The sequence below is a fragment of the Silene latifolia genome, chromosome 10 (genome assembly GCF_048544455.1).
Source record: "Silene latifolia isolate original U9 population chromosome 10, ASM4854445v1, whole genome shotgun sequence".
Classification (NCBI taxonomy): Eukaryota; Viridiplantae; Streptophyta; class Magnoliopsida; order Caryophyllales; family Caryophyllaceae; genus Silene; species Silene latifolia.
The window spans coordinates 139,248,151-139,268,927 of NC_133535.1; the positions used below are offsets into that span (position 1 = coordinate 139,248,151).

Genomic DNA, 20,777 nt, shown 5'->3' on the forward strand with positions numbered 1-20,777 from the left:
TTAATTTCCATAATCCTCATTAGTGTACTAACGACAATACGCGTTAGATCAGGACAACTTTGTAAACGATGCCAAAGCTCTACATCTGTGTCGAAGAAATATAGTTGAATATAACGTGGTTGTCCTTGTGTTGGAAGCACGTCATTTATGAAATGGTAAAATTGTCCTTGAACACGAAAGGTGTAGATTCCACGATTTCTATGAGCAAGTTCGTGATCCTTTTTTACTCCGTACGATGTAAAAGCGAAAGAACTGTTGTAGAACAACACAAACTTTCGAAAATTATTTGAATTTGCGTCATTTCCTAAAAAAAGATGACGCATAATTTCCGGAACAACATTTTGTGCCAGCCGAATATCGCCTTGACTGCAACAAAAATTTATAGACTCGTTCCTAAACAATTTCGCCCCACAATATGAGCAGAAACTGGGCAAAGGAAGTACATATGGTTTCTTTGGCAGTCTTTTTCTACCTTAAAAATTGTAAAAAAAAAAAGTATTACCAAAACTTTCATATACGTATGTTAATGAAAAAAATAATCACAAATAAGTAAAAATGTTCCAAACCTTTTAAACTAATTGCGACGAAATCGGCTTGATGATTATCTTCTAACGTTTGATAGGCATGAGAAGTTGAAGCAGTATCCGACAACATACTCACATTGAAGTCTACGTTAAAAAATTAAAATTTTACGTACGTAAGCGAATATGCTTCTATAAACAAAAAAAAATATTACAACTGAGAAAAAATTATTAAAATATTTAAAGGGTGTTGATTTTCGCAGTACACATTTGAAATATCATGTAATTTTTTGTCATTGTACAAATAATTGTATCTGAAAACGAAACTTTTAATTTCATAACAAGTGCTACTCTTAGCACTTGTAAAGTGGTGATTTCTATTTGTAGATATTCTCAAATAAAAACATATTCGCTATACTTCTCGACATTATATCATCACAAATTTATTTAAATTGTATTCTTAAATATGTCGAGAGCATCTTATTTAATCCTTATATCTATAAATAAATACATTTAGTGCGAGAAAGTTTAATTGATGCAAAAATTAAAACCTAATTTGAAAATAAATAAAAATTTTACGGAATTTATTTTCGCAGTACACATTTTAGTCAACTCAGTACATTTTTCACATTAATTTCCATTACATACTCGTATACTACAAACACCCCATAAATGAAATTCTCTCAAATTCTAACCATACAACCTCTTAAATCAATTATATTTTTTCAATTATAAATCATAAATTGAATGAAACACTGTCTTTGATTAGTAAATTAGACATTATACATGAAAGTACTGCTCTGGGTTCCAATTTTTTTGCATTTAGTCTGTTTTATATTTGGGGTTTTGGTTTTATCATTGTGTGGTTTGGTGCTTCATGGTGGTTAGGGATGACGCCGATTGAAGGGTGGGTTGTCAGACGGGCCGGTGGAAAAGCGGCACAACTCTGGTGGTAGGCACCGCCAGTCGACGCGAGGGCCAGCGAACTTCAATTTAATTGGAAGTCAATTTATATGTTATATGGTTCAGTTTGAGATGCTTATATGGCTGCAATTGAAAGTTGTTTGAGGGGCTGAAGAGGTGGAAGTGGGTTGGCAAGGGTGGTTGTGGGCAGTTGGTGGCATGGGATGGAGGTCTTAAAATTGAACAGTATTTTTTTTTGGTTTTGCTTAGTACAGTAATATGTGAAAGAGAGAATATGAGAAAATTTGGGAGGAGAGCAAATGAGAGGGGCAATATTGGAAAAATGTACTACAATGAGTAAAAACCATACTGCGAAAAAAACCTCTAAAATTTTATTAAGTGTAAACTTTAATATCATAAACTATATTAAAATCAAAACAAAAAGAAAATACTTGCTTACCTTTAAGTGGCAAAAATATAAATATAACTTCAAATTCTTTGTTTTTGTTGACAGTTTAAATTGTGGAGGAATTTTTCTTTGGATTATTTTTTACATACACATGAACACATAGGTAATGCAATTTATAGAAACTTGAAGGATAAAAAAACAAAATATATGTAATTAAGAACTTTGTCTTATAAGGCTTCACAAGATAAGATTTGGAGAAATGACAAAAAAATATAGTAAAATCACAATATTGTGACATCTCAAAATAGCAAGTGAGGAGACAGATTTGTGAGAGTATAAAAATTGCGAGCATCGCAATCTACACCATTATAAATTTTTGTACATGCTGTTATGTAGCGTAATTTACAAGTTACATTCGATAAGCAGCTTTATTTATCTACAATGGATTGCCTCTTCCTAAGTACATAGTATTTCGTTCTAATTTATTATAATGCCTCTTTTATTAAAACTATAATTCCACTCTGAAAATGTTTTAGGCTAAACTATCGCTAAGGAATTCTAAATCTTTAATACACTAAGACAGTTATTAAAAGATGTAAGTTATAGAAAATCCCGGAAGACATGAATGTTCCGAGAATGTTAGGTTAATGTACAAAAATTCTCCCATACAAGAGTAGTGTAAAAAAAATTTAAATGTGCGCGTAAAAGATACATGAGAAACGGATTACATCCGAAGTCTGTTTATTCGAATATGTTACATCTAACTCGAGATAATTAAACAAATTACAAACCTATACACATCACACACACCTTAAAACAAACAAACCAAAAAAAAAAAAGTTACACACAGTAGATGAGTTTCTAACCAAACCTGATTTATTGATGACTATATACAAGTACGTACGTTATGACAACATATCATATAGTAGAAGCGTCTTTTATTCTTCTATTTCTTCTACATACTGGGCACTAAATCGTAGCTGTTTCTTGGAATCTCCAAACTGTTTCGCTAACAACTTTATGGTAAACAGTCGGCTGCTCATACTGTCGATAAAATCACTGATCAATGAAAGACGTTCCTACATAAAAAAAAATACGAAGATTATAATTAAAAAAAGGCTCCTTTTTTCTTTTTTACCTTTTGTTTCCTAAAAAATAAAGAAAAAAAATAAACCTCGTGTGAAAGGCAGGAAATCTGCGATGCTGTCCGTTTTAAGACCTTCTCGGCAAGTTCTTGAAACAGAGTTAGTTTTATAGAGGAACTTTCATCGTCGAAGCGAATTTTAAGATTACACCTATACAAAAATTTAAATTAAAACTAAAACATATTCAATAAATTTAAAATTTAAAATATCAGTAAAGATATAGGAGACGTTAAATTTGAAAACCTACTTACCTATACTCGGATGTTCCTATATGCGGTGTTTTAGTCCTAGAACATGAAAATTTCTCTCCAATAGCAACTTCTGTTCCATATTTGCATGCACTACATGAAGCATAAATACAACTGTCCGGATTGATAACGTGGGTCACTTTACCTTTGATCCATACCGTTGCACCATCCTGAAACATTTTTATAATTTTGTAAGAATTATTTACATGTAATACAAATCAAAAGAAAAGCGAGATAGCTATTACTACAATATATTCGAAAGTTGCTACACCTCTTGAAAACCGAGTGCGGCAATAGGTAAAACTGTCCTGCTGCTTTCACCAATATTTGACTCCAAATCTGTTACAATTCGCCCAATTTCTTCAGCATTATCTGTTTCCCTACGTTAGTGAAAATAAGCAAAATAGAATGTAATAAATAATTGGTTCTCTAAACTACTCAAATCAAACAAATGAAAACAAATATATGAGTGTTACAATAATTTAATTTTTAAAAAATTAGTAAGAACAAACCATTGTCGAAGAGTAATTGCCTCAGGGCCATCATAGTCTAATCGGATAATAGAAAAGAAAGTTGTGTTCCAACTTCCACCTGTAATAGTATACAAATTTTATGTCAATTTTAAAAGAAAAAATATTCGTAGAAATTTATATGAAAAAAGAAAAAAAAAATTGAACAAACTGAGATGAAATTTTATATAAGACCGGAAGTTATAGTAGTAATTCATAAAAAAATGAAAAGTGTCGTCGAAAATTATAAAAAAATAAAATTTTCCATATGATAAAATAAAAATGGAAGTGAATTTTATACCACGAAATTTAGAAGCCGAAACACGTGTTGCTAGAACAGTAGGGTGTTCATCAATAATATCTGAAATCGCTTGAGCTTCGACTGAAACAAAGGCTTGCCAAACAGTTAACGTTGAAGGTTTCATGCTGAAATAATGGTAAAATATATTTTACTTAGCAAAACTGATAATTATATACAAAGTTTAAATTATTAAAGGTAATGGTCATACCTTCTATCAAGAAGAACAATATCACGCGCATCAAACTCAGTGTTCCTACGTTTTGGTCGAACCTTTCTTGGTGATGTTACACGAACAGCAAGGCCAATGATGTCTTGAAAAACAAAACAAAACAAAAAAAATTTAAAACAGGTATAATATTACGCTAAATTAAAATATGTGTAGTTATTTACATACCGATTCTGCCTTGATGTTCTGCGTATTCCGTAGCTGAATCTAGAGGCACAATATACGAAGGAGCTACCACGTTTGAGGGAGCTAACTCAACAACCTTGGTTGTAGACCTAATGATCATCTGAAAAATTTGTGAACCTCGTCTAACATCTTCGCGTATGGGGGTGATTACTGCGTCGGTAATTTCATAATCTCTGCCTACGTGAAATATTTCTGAAAACAACGCAATATCTTCATCGAAAAGAGTAGCAGGAATCTCCGTACCCTACGAAAAAAAAAATAACAAAAAGTTAAAATAATTTCTAAAATTCCTAGCATCATGTGAAACCATAAACTTTTAATACGTATACATCAGCATAAGTAAGGTTTTGCTACATATACATTTGAATAAGTAATCTCCTTACCGTTTTGTCTTTAAATAGTAGTCTCTGAAAATTAACTGTGCCAGAAAGAGATGTTGTCTCTGGAAGAATTGAATCCAGAGTAACAACAACAGTAACATTTCGGCTAGGCTGTGTTATCTCCGAAAGAGGTTTTCTTATGGCTTCCATTTATGTGTGTATATCTATTATATTATTATGTATATTAGATAGCAAAGAAGTATCAAAAAGAGGAAGTGCGTAAAGAGGAGGTATGAAGACTACAATTTATAAGGAATGCAAGTTAAGAAGATAAGAATGAAACACAGAGAGTTAATAAATGCAGACGGTGGATTTTAGCGATAGCAATTTAATGCTAATAGAAGAACCAAATATATCCTGGAAGTGTAATATCAGAACACAACGTGGCTTTCATGCATATTAGACTTTAAATTTGATCATCACTATTTACAAATTCGCATTCACCATCTTCGAAACCGCCTAACATGACAATATCGAAAGAATCTGCTATTTGTTTTAAAAATAATAAAGTAAAAAAAGGATAATGGTGAAGATAAAACAATTTCGATGACGAAAGCAGTGATCTTTGCTTCGATGTAGTATGCTACTGCCTTTTGCTAATTTAAAGAAAAGAAATGTAATAAAAATGAACACCTGGAAAAAAATAATTTATTAAGAAAGGAGTGAGATCAGCAATGTCGCACAAATCTCATATATATTGACATATATGATAAGATATTGCATGGCATAGATTAAATGTATCAGGTACTTCTGAATCTCAGTTTTCCTAAGTTCTAAGTAATGACAAGTCACAATCAGCAGGAAAACAACAAAAAAAAATTAACTGCAAGAAAACAATTTATAAAGAATGCACGAGCACAACAAAACAAACAAGGTTAAATGAAAGCGGTGGATGTTGGCTAAGGCAATTTAATGAGAATAGAAGAAACTCAAACCTATCCTCAATGTTTAATGTTAGAAATCAACGTGGCTTCCATGCATATTAGAGCTAGGCATAATTCTATCTAGAGCCTGTATCCAGACAAACGCCTGATATAACAAACGCCTAATATGGCAAAAGCAATACTACCTGAAACTTCGTTTGAAACAAAATTAAAAGCTGAAGAAAGTCAGCGTTAAAGACCAGACACTCTTTGACATTCTCATATCGTTATACATATCTACATACACAGAAAAGGAGGCTACTGCATCCTCCTAATTTTAAAAAATAAAAAAAATTAATAATTAAAAGAGATGACAATTTAAAAAACGCAAGCAATGACCTAAACAAATCTATATATCTTTATGAAACCAAGTGAAAACTGAACAATGCACAAATATATTGACATATATCATGAGATACTTCATGACAAGAACAACACGTATCATATTTGCTTCTGAATTTCAGCCATCTTACCTTATGATATGTCAAATCAACATGCAAGAATTAAAATAAAAAAAAATTAGCAAGAAACAACAAAAACAGTAGTACTGCAGCATGCAATATGCATTTATGAGATGAACCTAAGATGTTAAACTATATCAGTGAAATAGTAATTAAAATGTTAAAACTATATCTAAGGTGAAAACATTTTAAAAGAAGATGCATAGCACAGTTGAATAAATGCAACTCTTATATATCCTTCCGTTCTCAAAACACTATACATGATTGACTCGTGAGTAAATTCGGAATAAGTCTAGGGATTGATAAACTTGAAAATTACATATGCTGACTTGAAAGCTTACGCCGCAAGCATCTTTATGTTAACACAACTTGACTCGTTAAAAAAATTGAATTGAAGACACGTAATTGAAATAGGCAAAAAAATATCATGTTATTGAACTTTCCTTTTCAATTTCCCAGTGTATTCATCTGCCAATGCATTTTCAGGAGGTAAAGACAACTTATCAACAGCGACAGAGGCCAGCTGCCTTTCCAGAGCATCTATCCGCTCATGTAGTTCTTTATTCTCAGCACACTAAAACAATACAACATCAAAGTTAGAACGAACACTTCCGACATGAGCAACTAACTCGGTAAATAGGCAGAAAGCCAAGCAAAGTAACAATTCCTACCGTATTTTGAAGTTGTTCTTGAAGAATTCGATTATCGGCTGCTCTGATCTGCAACAAACAGAAATTTGGTAACCCTATCGGATGAAAAATAAAATTATCATCAAAGACGAAACCTTAGCGTATAAACACAGATAACACGCTTAGACACCAAGAAAGGTTCTTAATTATTCTAGGTGCTCAAAAACTCAAAACAAAATAACTGGTGACACGGTAAGACGTAAATGACCAATAAATATGTCAAATTTCTCCACTGTAAGTAAAATAAGGATAGAGTCATACAGATACTACATGGGCTAAAAAGGAATTATGAGACATTTGATTGGGATGTTAACAATGGAGCTCAGTCGTGGACATTAACTTGCTCTAGTGCTTCATATACGCTTTAGTGAATCAACTTGTCGCATATTTGTTACAATGAGTAAACATGAATCAGCAATTAGTTGACCTCTATTGAGACCTGGGCGGTAGGCATCCCACTTTCTAACATATATTTCATGAATTTTATTCTCATGTAATGCCAAATACGAGGCCTCTATATCTACCCCCACTACCACTACCACACACGCAGAGGAGCCTTAACAACCTTGTAACACAGTTTTCATGAGTTTGAGTCTCAAGTAATGCCAAGTAGGCAGATCCCTATACCCCCCCAACCCCAGCGAGACTCACCCACCCACCCACACACCCACCCACCCACCCACACACACACACACACAGGGGACTTGGCAAAGTTAAAAAAAAAATTGGAGGTAATATATATCCTGAAACTACAGCAAATCAACAAGGCAACACTCACCTCTAGCTCAAAATCCTTTTGGCTACATTCAGTCTTCAATCTTGATACAGTCTATCAATTAGAGGTAAAAAAAAACGTTGTTGAGTATCAAAAAAATTCACCAGAAGCTTGAAATGTTTAGAAAAGTAGCTAAAATAGACAACCAAACTATATTGACAGACAGAATTAGAACCTGCTGCATATCGATTAAGGAAGCATTAGCTACTGAAGTCTCACCACTCTGGATAATACGCTGTTCAAGAAGCCTCATTTGCTTTCGCTTTTCTTGGATTTCACGTTCCAAATTTTGGATCTTCATTGAAGAACAAAATATACATGAGCATCAATCTATCAAAAAATCCATGAGCCCCTCATATATACGTTGTATAAAAACACAAATATCACTGTCATTGATTTCTCTTATTTGATAGCGGGCATAAAATATGGCAGCAAAAATTTCACTCTATCTTCAGAGGAGATCACAAATATGGTATCCACGCTAATCAAAATGACAGTTTCAGAGTGTAGTAATGTTCTTTTCTGCAACTCCGGAAACTTAAACAATTCTACATGCCTTACAGAACAAGCTAGAATGAGAGGAGCTGGACATACTTGTGTCTTTGAAGCATCTGGATCATTCACAGATTGGTCCATCAACCGCTTAAGTGTGCTTGTACTAAAAGCAATTTCTCCAGCAAGCATTTTCACTTGTTCCACAATAAGATCCATCTCATCATTCATTGTTATATCATCCTGTACCCCGTCAAATGGCATAAATATATAAGAAACCGAAAAAATGAAGTAAATAAAGACGAACAAGGTGAACAGTTTGCATCTCCTGCAGTAAAAGAACACAAAGCACAACATGATCTAATTAGATAACTGAAAAGTGTACTATGTTCGTGTGGCCATGATTGAGAATTTGAAGAACATCCCAATAGATGCAGCAAATAAAGACAACTGTTTCCCTAAAAATGAATACACAATACTATGTTAATTAAAAACAAGCATACCTTGAAAAAGATGAAACTTTCAGGTATTTGTTCCTTGAAAGTTTGAAACTTTTAGCCCAGACATGAAGAGGGAACACCAAATTATAAAAAAATTCCAACACATTACAACTGATAGCCCTCACAATTTTGATCAATTAAAAATCTCAAATAACAAATTCCGAAGGTCAGAAACTCACCCAAAGTACAACTTTTCCTATACGAAATAGTAGGTTCAAAATCAATAAATTAACCCAACCCGCAAATGTAATGCCCAAAATTGAATTAAACACGAAAAATATGCGGTAATTGGAAAAACAGAAATCGAAGAACAGGGACACACAGAGAATGAATTCGTACTTACTGAGATATTGAGCGAGCGACATATCGGTGAAGGAAAGCTGCTGATAACGATGGCGATGAGCACAATGAAAATTAAGGAATTTAGCGGTGGAAGGATGAAAGATGAAGAGTGTGTGTAAGGCGGTGGAGGAAGTACTTCGTAGGAAATAAGATACAAATAAAATAATAGAAAGTAGATGGCATTGACTGTAAATACATGGGGAGTCAAAGGGTATGAGCTGCGCCAAAATATGCAAACCCCCTATTCTCTTTTTATATAAGACTATATTCAGGGCAGAATATACTAAACTTCAACTATATTATTTTCGATTTGCAGCTTGGAACGTAAATAAGAAAATCACAGATGAATTACCTCATAAATGCGATCTCGACCGACAAAAAACCATAAAACAGGGTAGCTCTTCACCAACGAATGCGGACAACGTAGCAGCAATGGAATTGTAATGAAAACTTTCGAGTTCAATTGTTTGTCCTTCTACAGAAATTTGAAAGAAGTGACAAAATTAAATTCACTATTCTCAGTAATCTGAAAGTTAATGTTTACATAGAAGATAACTAAAAAAAATTAAAAGACCAAAACCTAACCCACCAAGATCATCGACAGTGCTTTTCATCATTCTAGTTTTGAAAGCAATCACAGTTGAATGTTTATTTATTTATTTTCATAAAATCCAAATTGTTTATGAATTCATGCATGATTAAGGGATCATCAATAACATTTGTAGGATTGTTTGTAAATTAACCATATAGTAACAACAATTAAAGCATGCAAATCATGAAACGATTAACTAAAAATCAAACACATACATATATATCAACAATATTTCCAATCAAATCAAACATCATTAACAAAATCAGATCAAAATAAAAATACCATCATGCTGTATGATACAACCCATCTACAAAAAAGTGAGTAATTTCAAAACTTACCCAAAAATTCCTTGAAAATTTGATGAAATTTTATTATTTTGATTGTTTTAAGTTACAACTGAAGTGTTCAATTGTATGTAGACGGTAAAGAACAAAATATCAGAACAAACACACTAATTTTAGATTGAAAGTAAACCAAAAATACGAATTTACGGTAAAAATCAAAAAAAAAATGCAAAATTACAACAATCAAAACAACTAACCATAAAATCATATTCGTCATTATCCGAAACGCCATCTCTGTCGCGAAAATCTTCTTGCATATCGTCATCGATTTCTTCCATATCATATTCATCGTCCATATACTGCGTTATCAATTCGAAGATGCTACATCCTGCAACAACGACGGCGGCTAAGACGGTGGATATGGCGGCGGTGTGATGTAGGTGGTGATGGTGGTTAAGGGGATTCGGGTGTAACCTTAATTTGAGTTTTTTTTTTTATTTCTGGAAATTGATTTTGGGGAAATTATTGGATTGATCTAAGAAATCAAAGGTGAGATTTTGAGGGTGATTATGGATGCGATAAAATCAAAACCTGAATATGAAGTTTCTGGATACATAATTAGAATAGAATATGGTAGATGAAGGGAAAATTTCAGGCGGTGTAATACATAAGAAACATACGGAGTAAAATAATAATGTTAAGGGCATTGACTGTAAATACAGGTTGAGTCAAGGGGTATTCGCCATGTAAAAATATGCAAACCCCTTATTCTCTTTTTATATAAGATATAAGTAAAATAATAATGTTAAGGGCATTGACTGTAAATACAGGTTGAGTCAAGGGGTATTGGCCATGTAAAAATATGCAAACCCCTTATTCTCTTTTTATATAAGATATAAGATTCATTGTATATATGCCCCACACTTTCATGGTAATGGATATTTAATAACGTTTTGTATAAGTTCGTTGTAATTTGTAAAGATCAATCATCTCTTTAAATATTTGCTAACATTATGCTTTTAATTTGTAAAGTTTATAGAATGTGTGATATTAAAATACTACGGAGTATAAGAAAAGAGGAGAGAGTAGTTAATTATCAAGAGAAAGTGGGTTAGGAGAGAGAAATTAATTACCATGAAAGTGTGGGGCCAATATTTTTCACTCCCTTACATTCAACCGCTAATAGGAAGGTAGGAAATGTCTCCCCTTTTATACTACGTAGATATTCCGATCGTCGAGCATAGCCCCATTATAACTCGTTCATTTCGACGATGTAACACCCCCATACACCAAGGTGCCTTACCAAGACCACCTTAGCATATCAAGGTGCTACCATCTCGATTGCTCGAGGTAAAGTATATCAAAAATATCAAAGAACATTTATTATCAAATACCAAAACTGTTTAAAACAAGGATACAACTGAAGTTTAACCAAAACAGTTTACAACCAAAACTACCAAAAGAGCTAAAGCTTAAAAGTCAGCGGAAGCTAGCTAAGCGATCGGTGATGACTCGACCCCATCCAAGACCCGCAAGCTAATCCTTAGCCATACCTGCTAAAACAATTGCTCACGATCCCCGAATGGATCACCACAGTTTTGGAAACAATAACGGGGTCAGTCAACTGCATAACCAAGATAAGAATTCACAACACAAGCCAATACATAATTCAATTCAACTGTAGTAACATCCTCCAAACTCCATTAGTAACCATAACCGACTACACATCGAAGTGTGTAGTCCTGCCAAGTTACCCATCGCAACAGGTAACCCTCACCGTCAGTGGAGGACCGCAGCCTTGCCCGTTTAAGCCCCACTCATTGCAAAGAGTGCACCCAGATCATTAATGTGAACATCCCTCTTGTGACGGGAGCCACAAGGGACGAACATGGGGTTGGAACCATCTCCCGAACATGGTCCCATAACAGCCAATCACAATATCATCTCAACCAATATCAATCCAACGAAACATATTAATCAATCAATCAATCACAAACAATCTCAAATCAATTACGCAGTCAACTGAGTAGGGAAACCCTACCTTATCGCAATCCGTTATACCGCAGCCAATCATACAAATGCACAACGAGTAACACATCGTCACCTATAACAACGATAATCAACAATCAACACACATACATAAGATGACCAAACACCCTAACCCCCAAATTAACCCAATCTAGGGTTTGCATAAACCCTTAATGACAACCATAAACTGATTAAGAAAACGCTAGAGACTTACCAACGGAATCGACACGGAAAACGAGATAGAAGGACTCACGATCGATCAACCCTTGCTTGGAGATGATGAAGATGGTTAGTGAATGTGTACGTCGTTTAGGTTTAAAGTGAAAAAGTGATTTAGAAAAAGCCTTTTATACTCTCCAATCATTTTAATCAAACCCGAGGAAAACTAACCCGTCGACTCGGGTACTCGGCCGAGTTTCTCACAACTCGGCCGAGTGCACTCAACCAGTAGCCTGTTTAAAAGCACTCGACAACTTACTCGACCGAGTATTGACTACTCAACCGAGTAAGGTAGGACTAGAAAACCGTATTATTACAGACGACCTCCCTCCCCAATGACCACCACAAACCTCCTTTAAACCCGTTCCCAAACAGGGTTCACCATCCCTTCCTAGGGTGCCTAATTGTTCGGGCTTCGGCCGTAAAGTCGACGGAGTCACCGAAAAAGGATTTGTGGTTCAATTTTACGGCACTCTTTTCCGGGAAAATTGTCGGGGATGAAGCAATGTAATTAACTCGTGGTTTAAGTAGTTATTGATGGGTGGTTTAGGTGTAGGCCCGAGTTATTTCGTTGTGTTTGTGTGGTCGGGGTTAAGCGTCCTTGCTAAGTAAGGGGATGAGGGTGGTGGTCGGAAAGTGGCAACCAGGCCGGTGAAGTTTTGGTGGTTGTCGGTGGTGTTTGGTATGGAAGGTGGTGATGGTGGCTTGGGTGATTGGAATAGATTAGTGGTGTAATATAGTGATGATAGGGTTATCGTAATGTAGAATAATGAAACAAACTTATAAGAACATTTTGCTATAATCATAATTACAGCTACCTTTGTCCATAATTTGAAGTGTAATAAGAAGGTTATCAATCGCCCCAGGGGCATTCGTTATCGGGATCATAATAATTATGAGGTCTTGAAATAACAAAAAAAAAAAGGTCATTTTGGGTATTTTGTATCACAAAATTAAAATAAATAAACATGTATAATTGTTTAAGATATTAGATTTAAAATTGACATCCTCTATCTACTAAAAGAATAGGTGATCTCAAAAGTTTTTCCGCCAAAATACACATTTCTCAAATAAGGAAACTAATGATAATTAACTGCATTTACAAAACAAGGAAACTAATGATTACAATATTTTTCATTTAATTATTATCGTTTCACTAAAATTAATTTTTTTCGTCAAATTATATTATTTCCACTTAATTCTAAACTATAATATGTTAATTAAAATAAAATAAAATTGATATAAAACTATAAATTACTACAGTAAATTTTTGGGATATTTAACGGGAATAATCCAACCTATGCGTACCCTTCTCATATTAATCCATGCTTAAGTTTAACTGAGAAAAAACCGACCTAGCGCATCATTTAACTTCTATTGAACTTGGACAATTTTTGACCTGTTTTAACAGGTATCCTATTAGGTCACTTGATATGGTCCCATTTTTTTGTTTTTAATCTTCTTGAAACGTATTACCTGCCCCCATCTTGTTCTTTTTCTTCAACTTTTTCCTTTTCCTCCATTTTTCTTCATCTTCTCCTTTTTCCTCCATTGTTCTTCATCTTCTTCTTTTTCATCCATTTTTCCTTGATTTTCTATTTCATATTATTTGTTCCCTATTTTTTTGTAGCTGTTAATTAATGAAGACACAAAGTTCTTCACTAAACTCAAGTTGTTCAAACCATACAACAACTTCAAAGTAACCGAATCCAAAGAATTAACCTATTAAAATTTCAAATTATTAAATTAAACATTGGATTTAACAGTTGGCTGAATAATAATACCAGTTCATTCAAAGTCGTTCAATTTATCATCAATTCAGATCATTTATCCTTGTTACAAAATACTAGTAAATAAACTTGACCAAATACACCTCACTCCTTATACGAATAACTTGATTTTACTTGATTTAACACAAGAAAGAAACTTGTTCAAAAATATAGTAAACATTAGTGGAATTCATCATCGCCCTAATGCTATCCACACTCAAAAAGACAAATTAATGCCACCTTGAAATGAAAAACGTGTTTTAGTTTGACAAACATAAGAGTCAAGAATGTCAAAAAGGTGAGAGTTAGGAATGGAAATCGCATACAAATTGAATGAATAGGATTGAAAATCGAAATAAATAGTGAAACTTACATGCGCCATATGAAACTTCAGTGCTTGATGATCATCAATCAATGATGGAATGAACTTAGCCACTTAAGGGAATTTTGTTTTAATTTAGGAGTAGAATACAGAGAAAGAATTTAGGGATTTCATTAAGAATTTGTGTTCTTAATTTGGGATATTTTTTGTTTAAGTGAGGGAGACGGATGATATGTGTTTAAGAAGTCAAGGGAACCGGTACACTAGGTATCCCTTCCATAAGTTCAATAGAAGTTAAATGATGCGCTAGGTCGGTTTTTTCTCAGTTAAACTTAAGCATGGATTAATATGAGAAGGGTACGCATAGGTTGGATTATTCCCGTTAAATATCCCTAAATTTTTTGTTGATGGTATTATTAGATAATGACTTGACCCATATCCCGTATAAAAACAAAACTGTAAATCGTTGTGTTATTAGTTTCATGACAAAAAGATTTGAGAAAAATTTATAAATTGAAATAATTAGCTTTGTTGTATAAAAATATTTTCATTAAAATACATTTCGGCTCATTACTCAATGTTACTGATTAATTTTCAGTTCCTACTTTTTTTGTCAAAAAAAAAGATTATTTAACAAGAATACTCTGAACTATTGGTGGTCTTCTCAAAATACTCCGAACTTCAATTTAACTCACAATATACCGTACAATTACCCCCATCTTCTCGTATTGCACTTGGCTTATTTTTAACCTGTAAAATCAGGTCAAAAAGTCATGTGGGTGGCGGTGGATCCCACTACCATCACTACATACCATAACCACTACCTTCTTCTTCTCCATTCACACCATAACAACCGCATAAACCACCTTCTAGCTACGCACCATTACCATCACTACACGTCTACACCCTTGCTTTAGCGCACCACCCACGCCACACTTAACCACCAGGCCAACTGCCTCATTCCCGCATGTTTCTCCACCAACTGCACCATTCACGCCATGTTTATCCACCACCATGGTCACCCATAAACACTACTTTTTCCAATTAAACTCTAGATACCCTTTCACATCACGTATCTCCACCACCATTACACCACCATTCACACAGTCAACACCACATCGAGCCATATCATCGCCTCCTTTTCTCCATTGCCTCACTTTTCTTTCTCGTCTATAAACTCCAAATGTAACAACCTGCCCTTTCTTTTGTCGTCGATTACCACAACTCCGGCCTGGTGCGTCGCACCTCTTTACCTTCGCCATCGTTGTCCTTCCCTCCTCCTACAATCAGGTAAACCCTAGATTCCCAAATTAATTGGGATAATGTTAATTTGGGTATTTGGGGGTTGTGGGATGTTGTTATGGTGGTCAGCGGAGGTATGGAGGCGCCGGAGGTCATTAATTAAATTAGCATAGGTGGTTATGGTGGATGGGAGAGGTTGTGGTGTTGGTTATGTGGTTATAGATAAGGGGCTAGATGGGTTATGAGAAGAGATAAGAGAAAGGTGACCTGCTAAAGAGGTAGACGTTCACTGAGGGTGTGTTTGGGTAGGAAAAGTGGAGAGAAAGGAAGGGAAGGGGGAAGGAGGGAAGGGGAAGGGAGAGAAGGGGAAGGGAGAGAAGGGAAGAGGAGGGGGAATGAAGTGTGGTTGTTTGGATACAATTTCCCTTCAAATCTTGTCTATTGTGAAGATATTTTGATTATGCTTGGAGGAGGGAAATTGGATCCCTCCAAATCGCTCCCCCACCATTTCCCTCCACCCTCATTTGCTATCCAAATAAAGGATTTTAAATCCCCTACTTTCCCTCCCTTTCTTTTCTCTCCAAATACCTCAATCCAAACACACCCTGAGTGTATTATGAGAAGGAAGAGGTAGTTGTATGGTATATTGTGAGTTAAACTGAAGTTCCGAGTATTTTTAGCAGACCGCCAATAGTTCAGAGTATTCTTGTTAAATAATCTAAAAAAAAAATGTGAACAAATTATGAACTACCTATTTTATACTCCGTATAAGATTTTATAAATAAAAAAACTCTATATACGATGTGGGCAGGGGCGGATCTAGGAGGCCCGGGTGGGCACGTGCCCCCCATGAAATTCCAAGAATATATATTTATATGTGCAGATAATTGTCAGATAACTATTGTAGCGCAGTTGGTAGAAGACTTAAATCCATTGTGGGATGTCTAGTGTTCGACTCCCCCAACCAACCTTTTCTATATTGAAGCACTTGGGTTTATTTTTGGGATTTAGGCCACAGCCCATCTCCAGTCAGTTTTTTTAGCCAAAAATTGTTTATTTTTGGGCTTTAGGCCACAGCCCATCTCCAGTCAGTTTTTTTAGCCAAAAATTTGTTTCCCACAAGATTCGAACCCAAGACCTTCAATATAGCATGTCAATGTTTGAACCACTAAGTCACTAGTGTTCAATGTTTAATATTTAAGTAAACTATGTTTTATCTTATATGAGACATTTTATAAATTATATTTTGTAAAAGAGTAAATAATTAAGATTTTTTTGTGATGTACAAACAATATTTAGCTCATTACTTTTTTATATTTTATAGAAAAAATAATTTATAATATGTATAAAGTGCCTTATACGAAGTAAAATGGAAGATAATTTGTTAAAAAAAAAAATTGTGCCCCCTTGTACCAAAATCCTGGGTCCGCCCCTGAATGTGGGGTCTAAACTAGTTTCTCCTATCAATTGGGGAAAGATGACTAGTTAACTACGGAGTATGAAATGAAGAATCCAAATGGGTTTGGTGAACATAATCGACCTTGCTATATCCGCACACTTCCAATGTCACGCGGCAAACTGCGATGCATGCATGCCTTCACAAACACCTCACTTGCTTATCATACACCGAAGAAGATCATGGACCTACGTTTCTATGACCTATTATTGTGAATAAGGGGTCGTTTGGTTGACACTTAGAAAACATAGGCATTGGAAAATCCCATGATTTTGAAAAACATGGGTTGTTTGGTTGCCATAAATTTTGGAAAATGTAGGAATTAAAACTTCACAGGAACTTCCAATGCCTACATGATGTAGGAAGTTGCTTACCTACTCCCCCCTTGGTCATTGGAAGTTCCTGTGGAATTTATATCCTACATGAGCAACCAAACACTTTTCCGAAATTCACCCGAATTGGATGAGGGAACTTAATTCCCATGAATTGTATTTTCCTAGGAAAATTAAGTTCCTTGATCAACCAAACAACCCCTAAGGTTCATGTTCACCAATAAGAATCCTTTTCATTTTTTAAATGCGAATTTAACAAAAATAACTCAACCTTTGATAAGTCTTCCAAAAATAACCCAACTTTTTAACTTGAACATTAATAATCCAACCTTTACATTTTTGTCATAAAAATATCCCAAAACCTCACCTACACAATTTTGTACCAAATATTGAGAAAGGATATTTTGTAAAATAGTTTCATAAATCTTTAAAGTCTATTTTGTGATTATAAATACAAAAAAATTGATAACCAAAAAACTGGAAAAGATAAATTTCTTAATTAAATAATGAAAAATTTATTAATAAGACAAATATATAATTTTTTGAAAATAAATAAGATAGATTTTAAATTAGTAGAAATACTTATGAGAGATATAAAACCCACAATTTTAAGGGTTCCAAAAAATTTTAAAACCACATAATCTACATTTTTTTTTTCAAAATTTTATATAATTACTTAATATAAATATGGTCAATAAGTTAATGAATTAATTAATATATGAGTAAATTATCATTTAGGAAATATATATAAGTAAGATGTTGGGATATTTTTGTAACATAAAAGCAAATGTTGGATTATTCTTGTTAAAATCAAAAGGTTGGGTTATTTTCAGAATACTTGACAAACGTTGGGTTATTTTTGTTAAATTTGCCTTTTTTAAAAGGATATGGAGGTTTATTACTTTTCAATGATTCAGATTTAATTTGAGCCCGATTGAATGGTTGTACATTTACTTGAGTTTTTTTCCAAAATGGGGTTCACCAAGAAACAAATTAACGAAATGGGGTGACTTTGAAAGTTATTACTCAAAATGGGTCCACGTAGGCTCGGTTTTGCCCAAGCTAGGTTCCGGATTAAAGTCGCTCAGCCGGACGACGACTTGAGGTCAAATCGCTTAGCCATTGAGCGACTTGGGAATAAGTAGAAAATATTAAAAAAAAAATTGAATTTAAGACAAGTCGCTTAGGGGCATAGCGATTTTATAGCATTTTTTTTTTTCCGGCATAAAAATAAATAAATAATGTAGCTAAGGGGAATTGATCACAGGATCTCATGCCTTCCATTACCATGCGCTAACCACCATGCCACATTAATGCTTGTTAATTAACTATGAAATTACTGTCAAATATTTAATAATCAGGGGAGTACTTAAATGCTTCCTGAATGTTACTTATGAATTTAAGCGCTAATCTTATACATAGAATCTTGATTAGTCTGGTGGTTAAGGTGTACACGTAAGTGCTGGGTTCGACTCCTTGCTGCTACATCATTTGTTTTTTATTTTTTTTCAAAATAATTTTGAAGTCTGGTCGCAGCCTGGTCGCTCACCCCCGCAGCGACTTTGTCTCAAGTCGTTCACCCGCTGAGCGACTTGATTCAAAACCGGATAGCTCTAATATCAACTTTATTTACTTGTCGCCTTTGACATGGTCGCTTAGCGGGAGGGCGACTTGAATCCGACCCTAGCTTCGGCGATGACGTGGACCCATTTTGGGTAATAAGTTTAAAACTAACCCCATTTTGTTAAATTTATTAGTTTTCAACCCCATTTTAAGAAAAAATTCCATTTACTTGGAAATGAAAGTATAAATAAACGAGCTTGAAATATATAATAGAATAATGTTTGTGAAAGGAAATTGACAGAAAAAAAAAAATGGAGAGGTTTACAATAAAAACTTAACATACACCGAATTGAACTTGTTTACAAAATTATTGAGTTTAGCTATAAAAATTAAACTAGCTCAAATAACTTTGTGAAAGAGTTTAGCAACATTAAAGTGAACTCGGAATTTTCCAAACGAGCTTGGTAACTTCCATCTGGTTGTAAATACAACCGATTATACGATTTTCTTCCCACAAAATACAACAATAAATGAAGCATATACGCTATTATAAGAGAGTTATACAATATACAACATACAACGGCCTTACCAAATGAAATGGTAAAGTACTAAAGTCCCATTTGACCAAACTTAGACTCACCAACGCAAAAAGCGAAGGCATCCAAGGCCAAGTCAAAACCAAACTTCTCTTCCAACCCAAGAGTAAGAGATTACGCGGTCTTACCATACTTGTTTGAACTGTTCTATACCATTATAAATATAACACAACATACGATCTAACTCATCTAACCTCAAACCCCCAAGAAAACAAACAACACAATTCCAACACCCTAAACACAAAGAAAAACACAAAAACGACATGTCAGGAAACAAAGGAGTTATGTCATTGTTGGTAATTGTAGTTTTAGCAACTGTTTCCGGGATTTGTTCAGCGAAAAGCGTTGTTGTTGGAGGTAACACTGGTTGGACTCTTCCTCCTTCTGCTTCCTTTTATTCCAATTGGGCTTCTCAGCAAAACCTTCTTGTTGGTGATGTTCTCGGTAATCTTCTTCTCCCTACTTTTTACTCGTGAGTGGCAAGTAACTCGAGATATGAGAATGTCATATATTTAATTTGTCAATATTATGTGGCAGTGTTCAATTTCCCAGCAGGAGCACACACAGTAGCTGAAGTATCAAAGGCAAACTATGATTCCTGCACAACAGCAACAACAGTAGGTCCCGTCATCACCACTCCACCTGCCAACATCACCCTCACCACCTCTGGCTCCCACTACTTCGTCTGCACCGTCCCCGGCCACTGTGGACTCAACCAAAAGCTCACTGTCTCCGTCACTGCTCCTGCCTCCACCCCTACTCCAAGCGCAACCCCCTCCCCTAAAAAAAGCCCAAGCCCAATTTCTTCTCCTGTTGCTGCTCCTACTCCTGCAGTCTCGACCACACCAATTTCTCCGGTTGCAATGGGCCCCAGTGCTTCTTTCCAAATGGGACCTGCTGCAGTAGGCGGTCCAGCAAGTGGGGCTGGTTCCGCCCCACCTCCAGCTGGTAACTTTGCTGCTGCTACTGGTGTTAGCATTTTGAGCTTGTTGTCTGTCATCGTTGCTTCCGCTCTAGTGTTCTAGACACAGTTATTGGGAGATCTATGTTTGTTTTACTGAAGATTGTTTTATTTAGATATGGGATAACAATTTTGCAGATGACATTTTGGAGTATAGATTATTGGATAGACATTGTATAATAATAAGGCTGACATTTCTTTCAGCTAATACTTGCTAATACATTTATTTATTTGTTATTACATATATTTATATTCAAAGATGATTTTCCAGGAATTTCTTTTATAGTCTGATGATTGTTTTAGCATTTCAGCGTTTACCGTCTCTACAAATTTCATTACTTTCTCACCCAGTCTTGCAATTTAATGAGACGACTTGTGTCATTTGACCTAAATCGGCAAAGGG

General features: G+C 34.7%; 3 protein-coding genes across 3 annotated transcripts; 1 reads left to right on the plus strand and 2 right to left on the minus strand.

Annotated features, from left to right (window-relative positions):
- Positions 1–2,524: 2,524 nt before the first annotated feature.
- Positions 2,525–4,422, minus strand: LOC141609239 (replication protein A 70 kDa DNA-binding subunit B-like). Its single transcript, XM_074428379.1, has 7 exons — positions 4,245–4,422; positions 4,037–4,161; positions 3,739–3,817; positions 3,498–3,606; positions 3,230–3,396; positions 3,008–3,128; positions 2,525–2,912 (listed from the first exon to the last, which is right to left on the minus strand). Exons 2-7 carry the CDS (start codon positions 4,158–4,160, stop codon positions 2,772–2,774), a joined length of 741 nt encoding a protein of 246 aa, XP_074284480.1. The 5' UTR covers position 4,161; positions 4,245–4,422; the 3' UTR covers positions 2,525–2,771.
- A 2,218-nt stretch (positions 4,423–6,640) lies between these two features.
- Positions 6,641–8,405, minus strand: LOC141609240 (kinesin-like protein KIN-7D, mitochondrial). Its single transcript, XM_074428380.1, has 5 exons — positions 8,271–8,405; positions 7,852–7,971; positions 7,680–7,730; positions 6,884–6,931; positions 6,641–6,786 (listed from the first exon to the last, which is right to left on the minus strand). Exons 1-5 carry the CDS (start codon positions 8,397–8,399, stop codon positions 6,643–6,645), a joined length of 492 nt encoding a protein of 163 aa, XP_074284481.1. The 5' UTR covers positions 8,400–8,405; the 3' UTR covers positions 6,641–6,642.
- Positions 8,406–19,676: 11,271 nt separating this feature from the next.
- On the plus strand, positions 19,677–20,651 carry LOC141606031 (blue copper protein-like). Its single transcript, XM_074425002.1, has 2 exons — positions 19,677–19,857; positions 19,951–20,651. Exons 1-2 carry the CDS (start codon positions 19,677–19,679, stop codon positions 20,436–20,438), a joined length of 669 nt encoding a protein of 222 aa, XP_074281103.1. The 3' UTR covers positions 20,439–20,651.
- Positions 20,652–20,777: the final 126 nt, after the last annotated feature.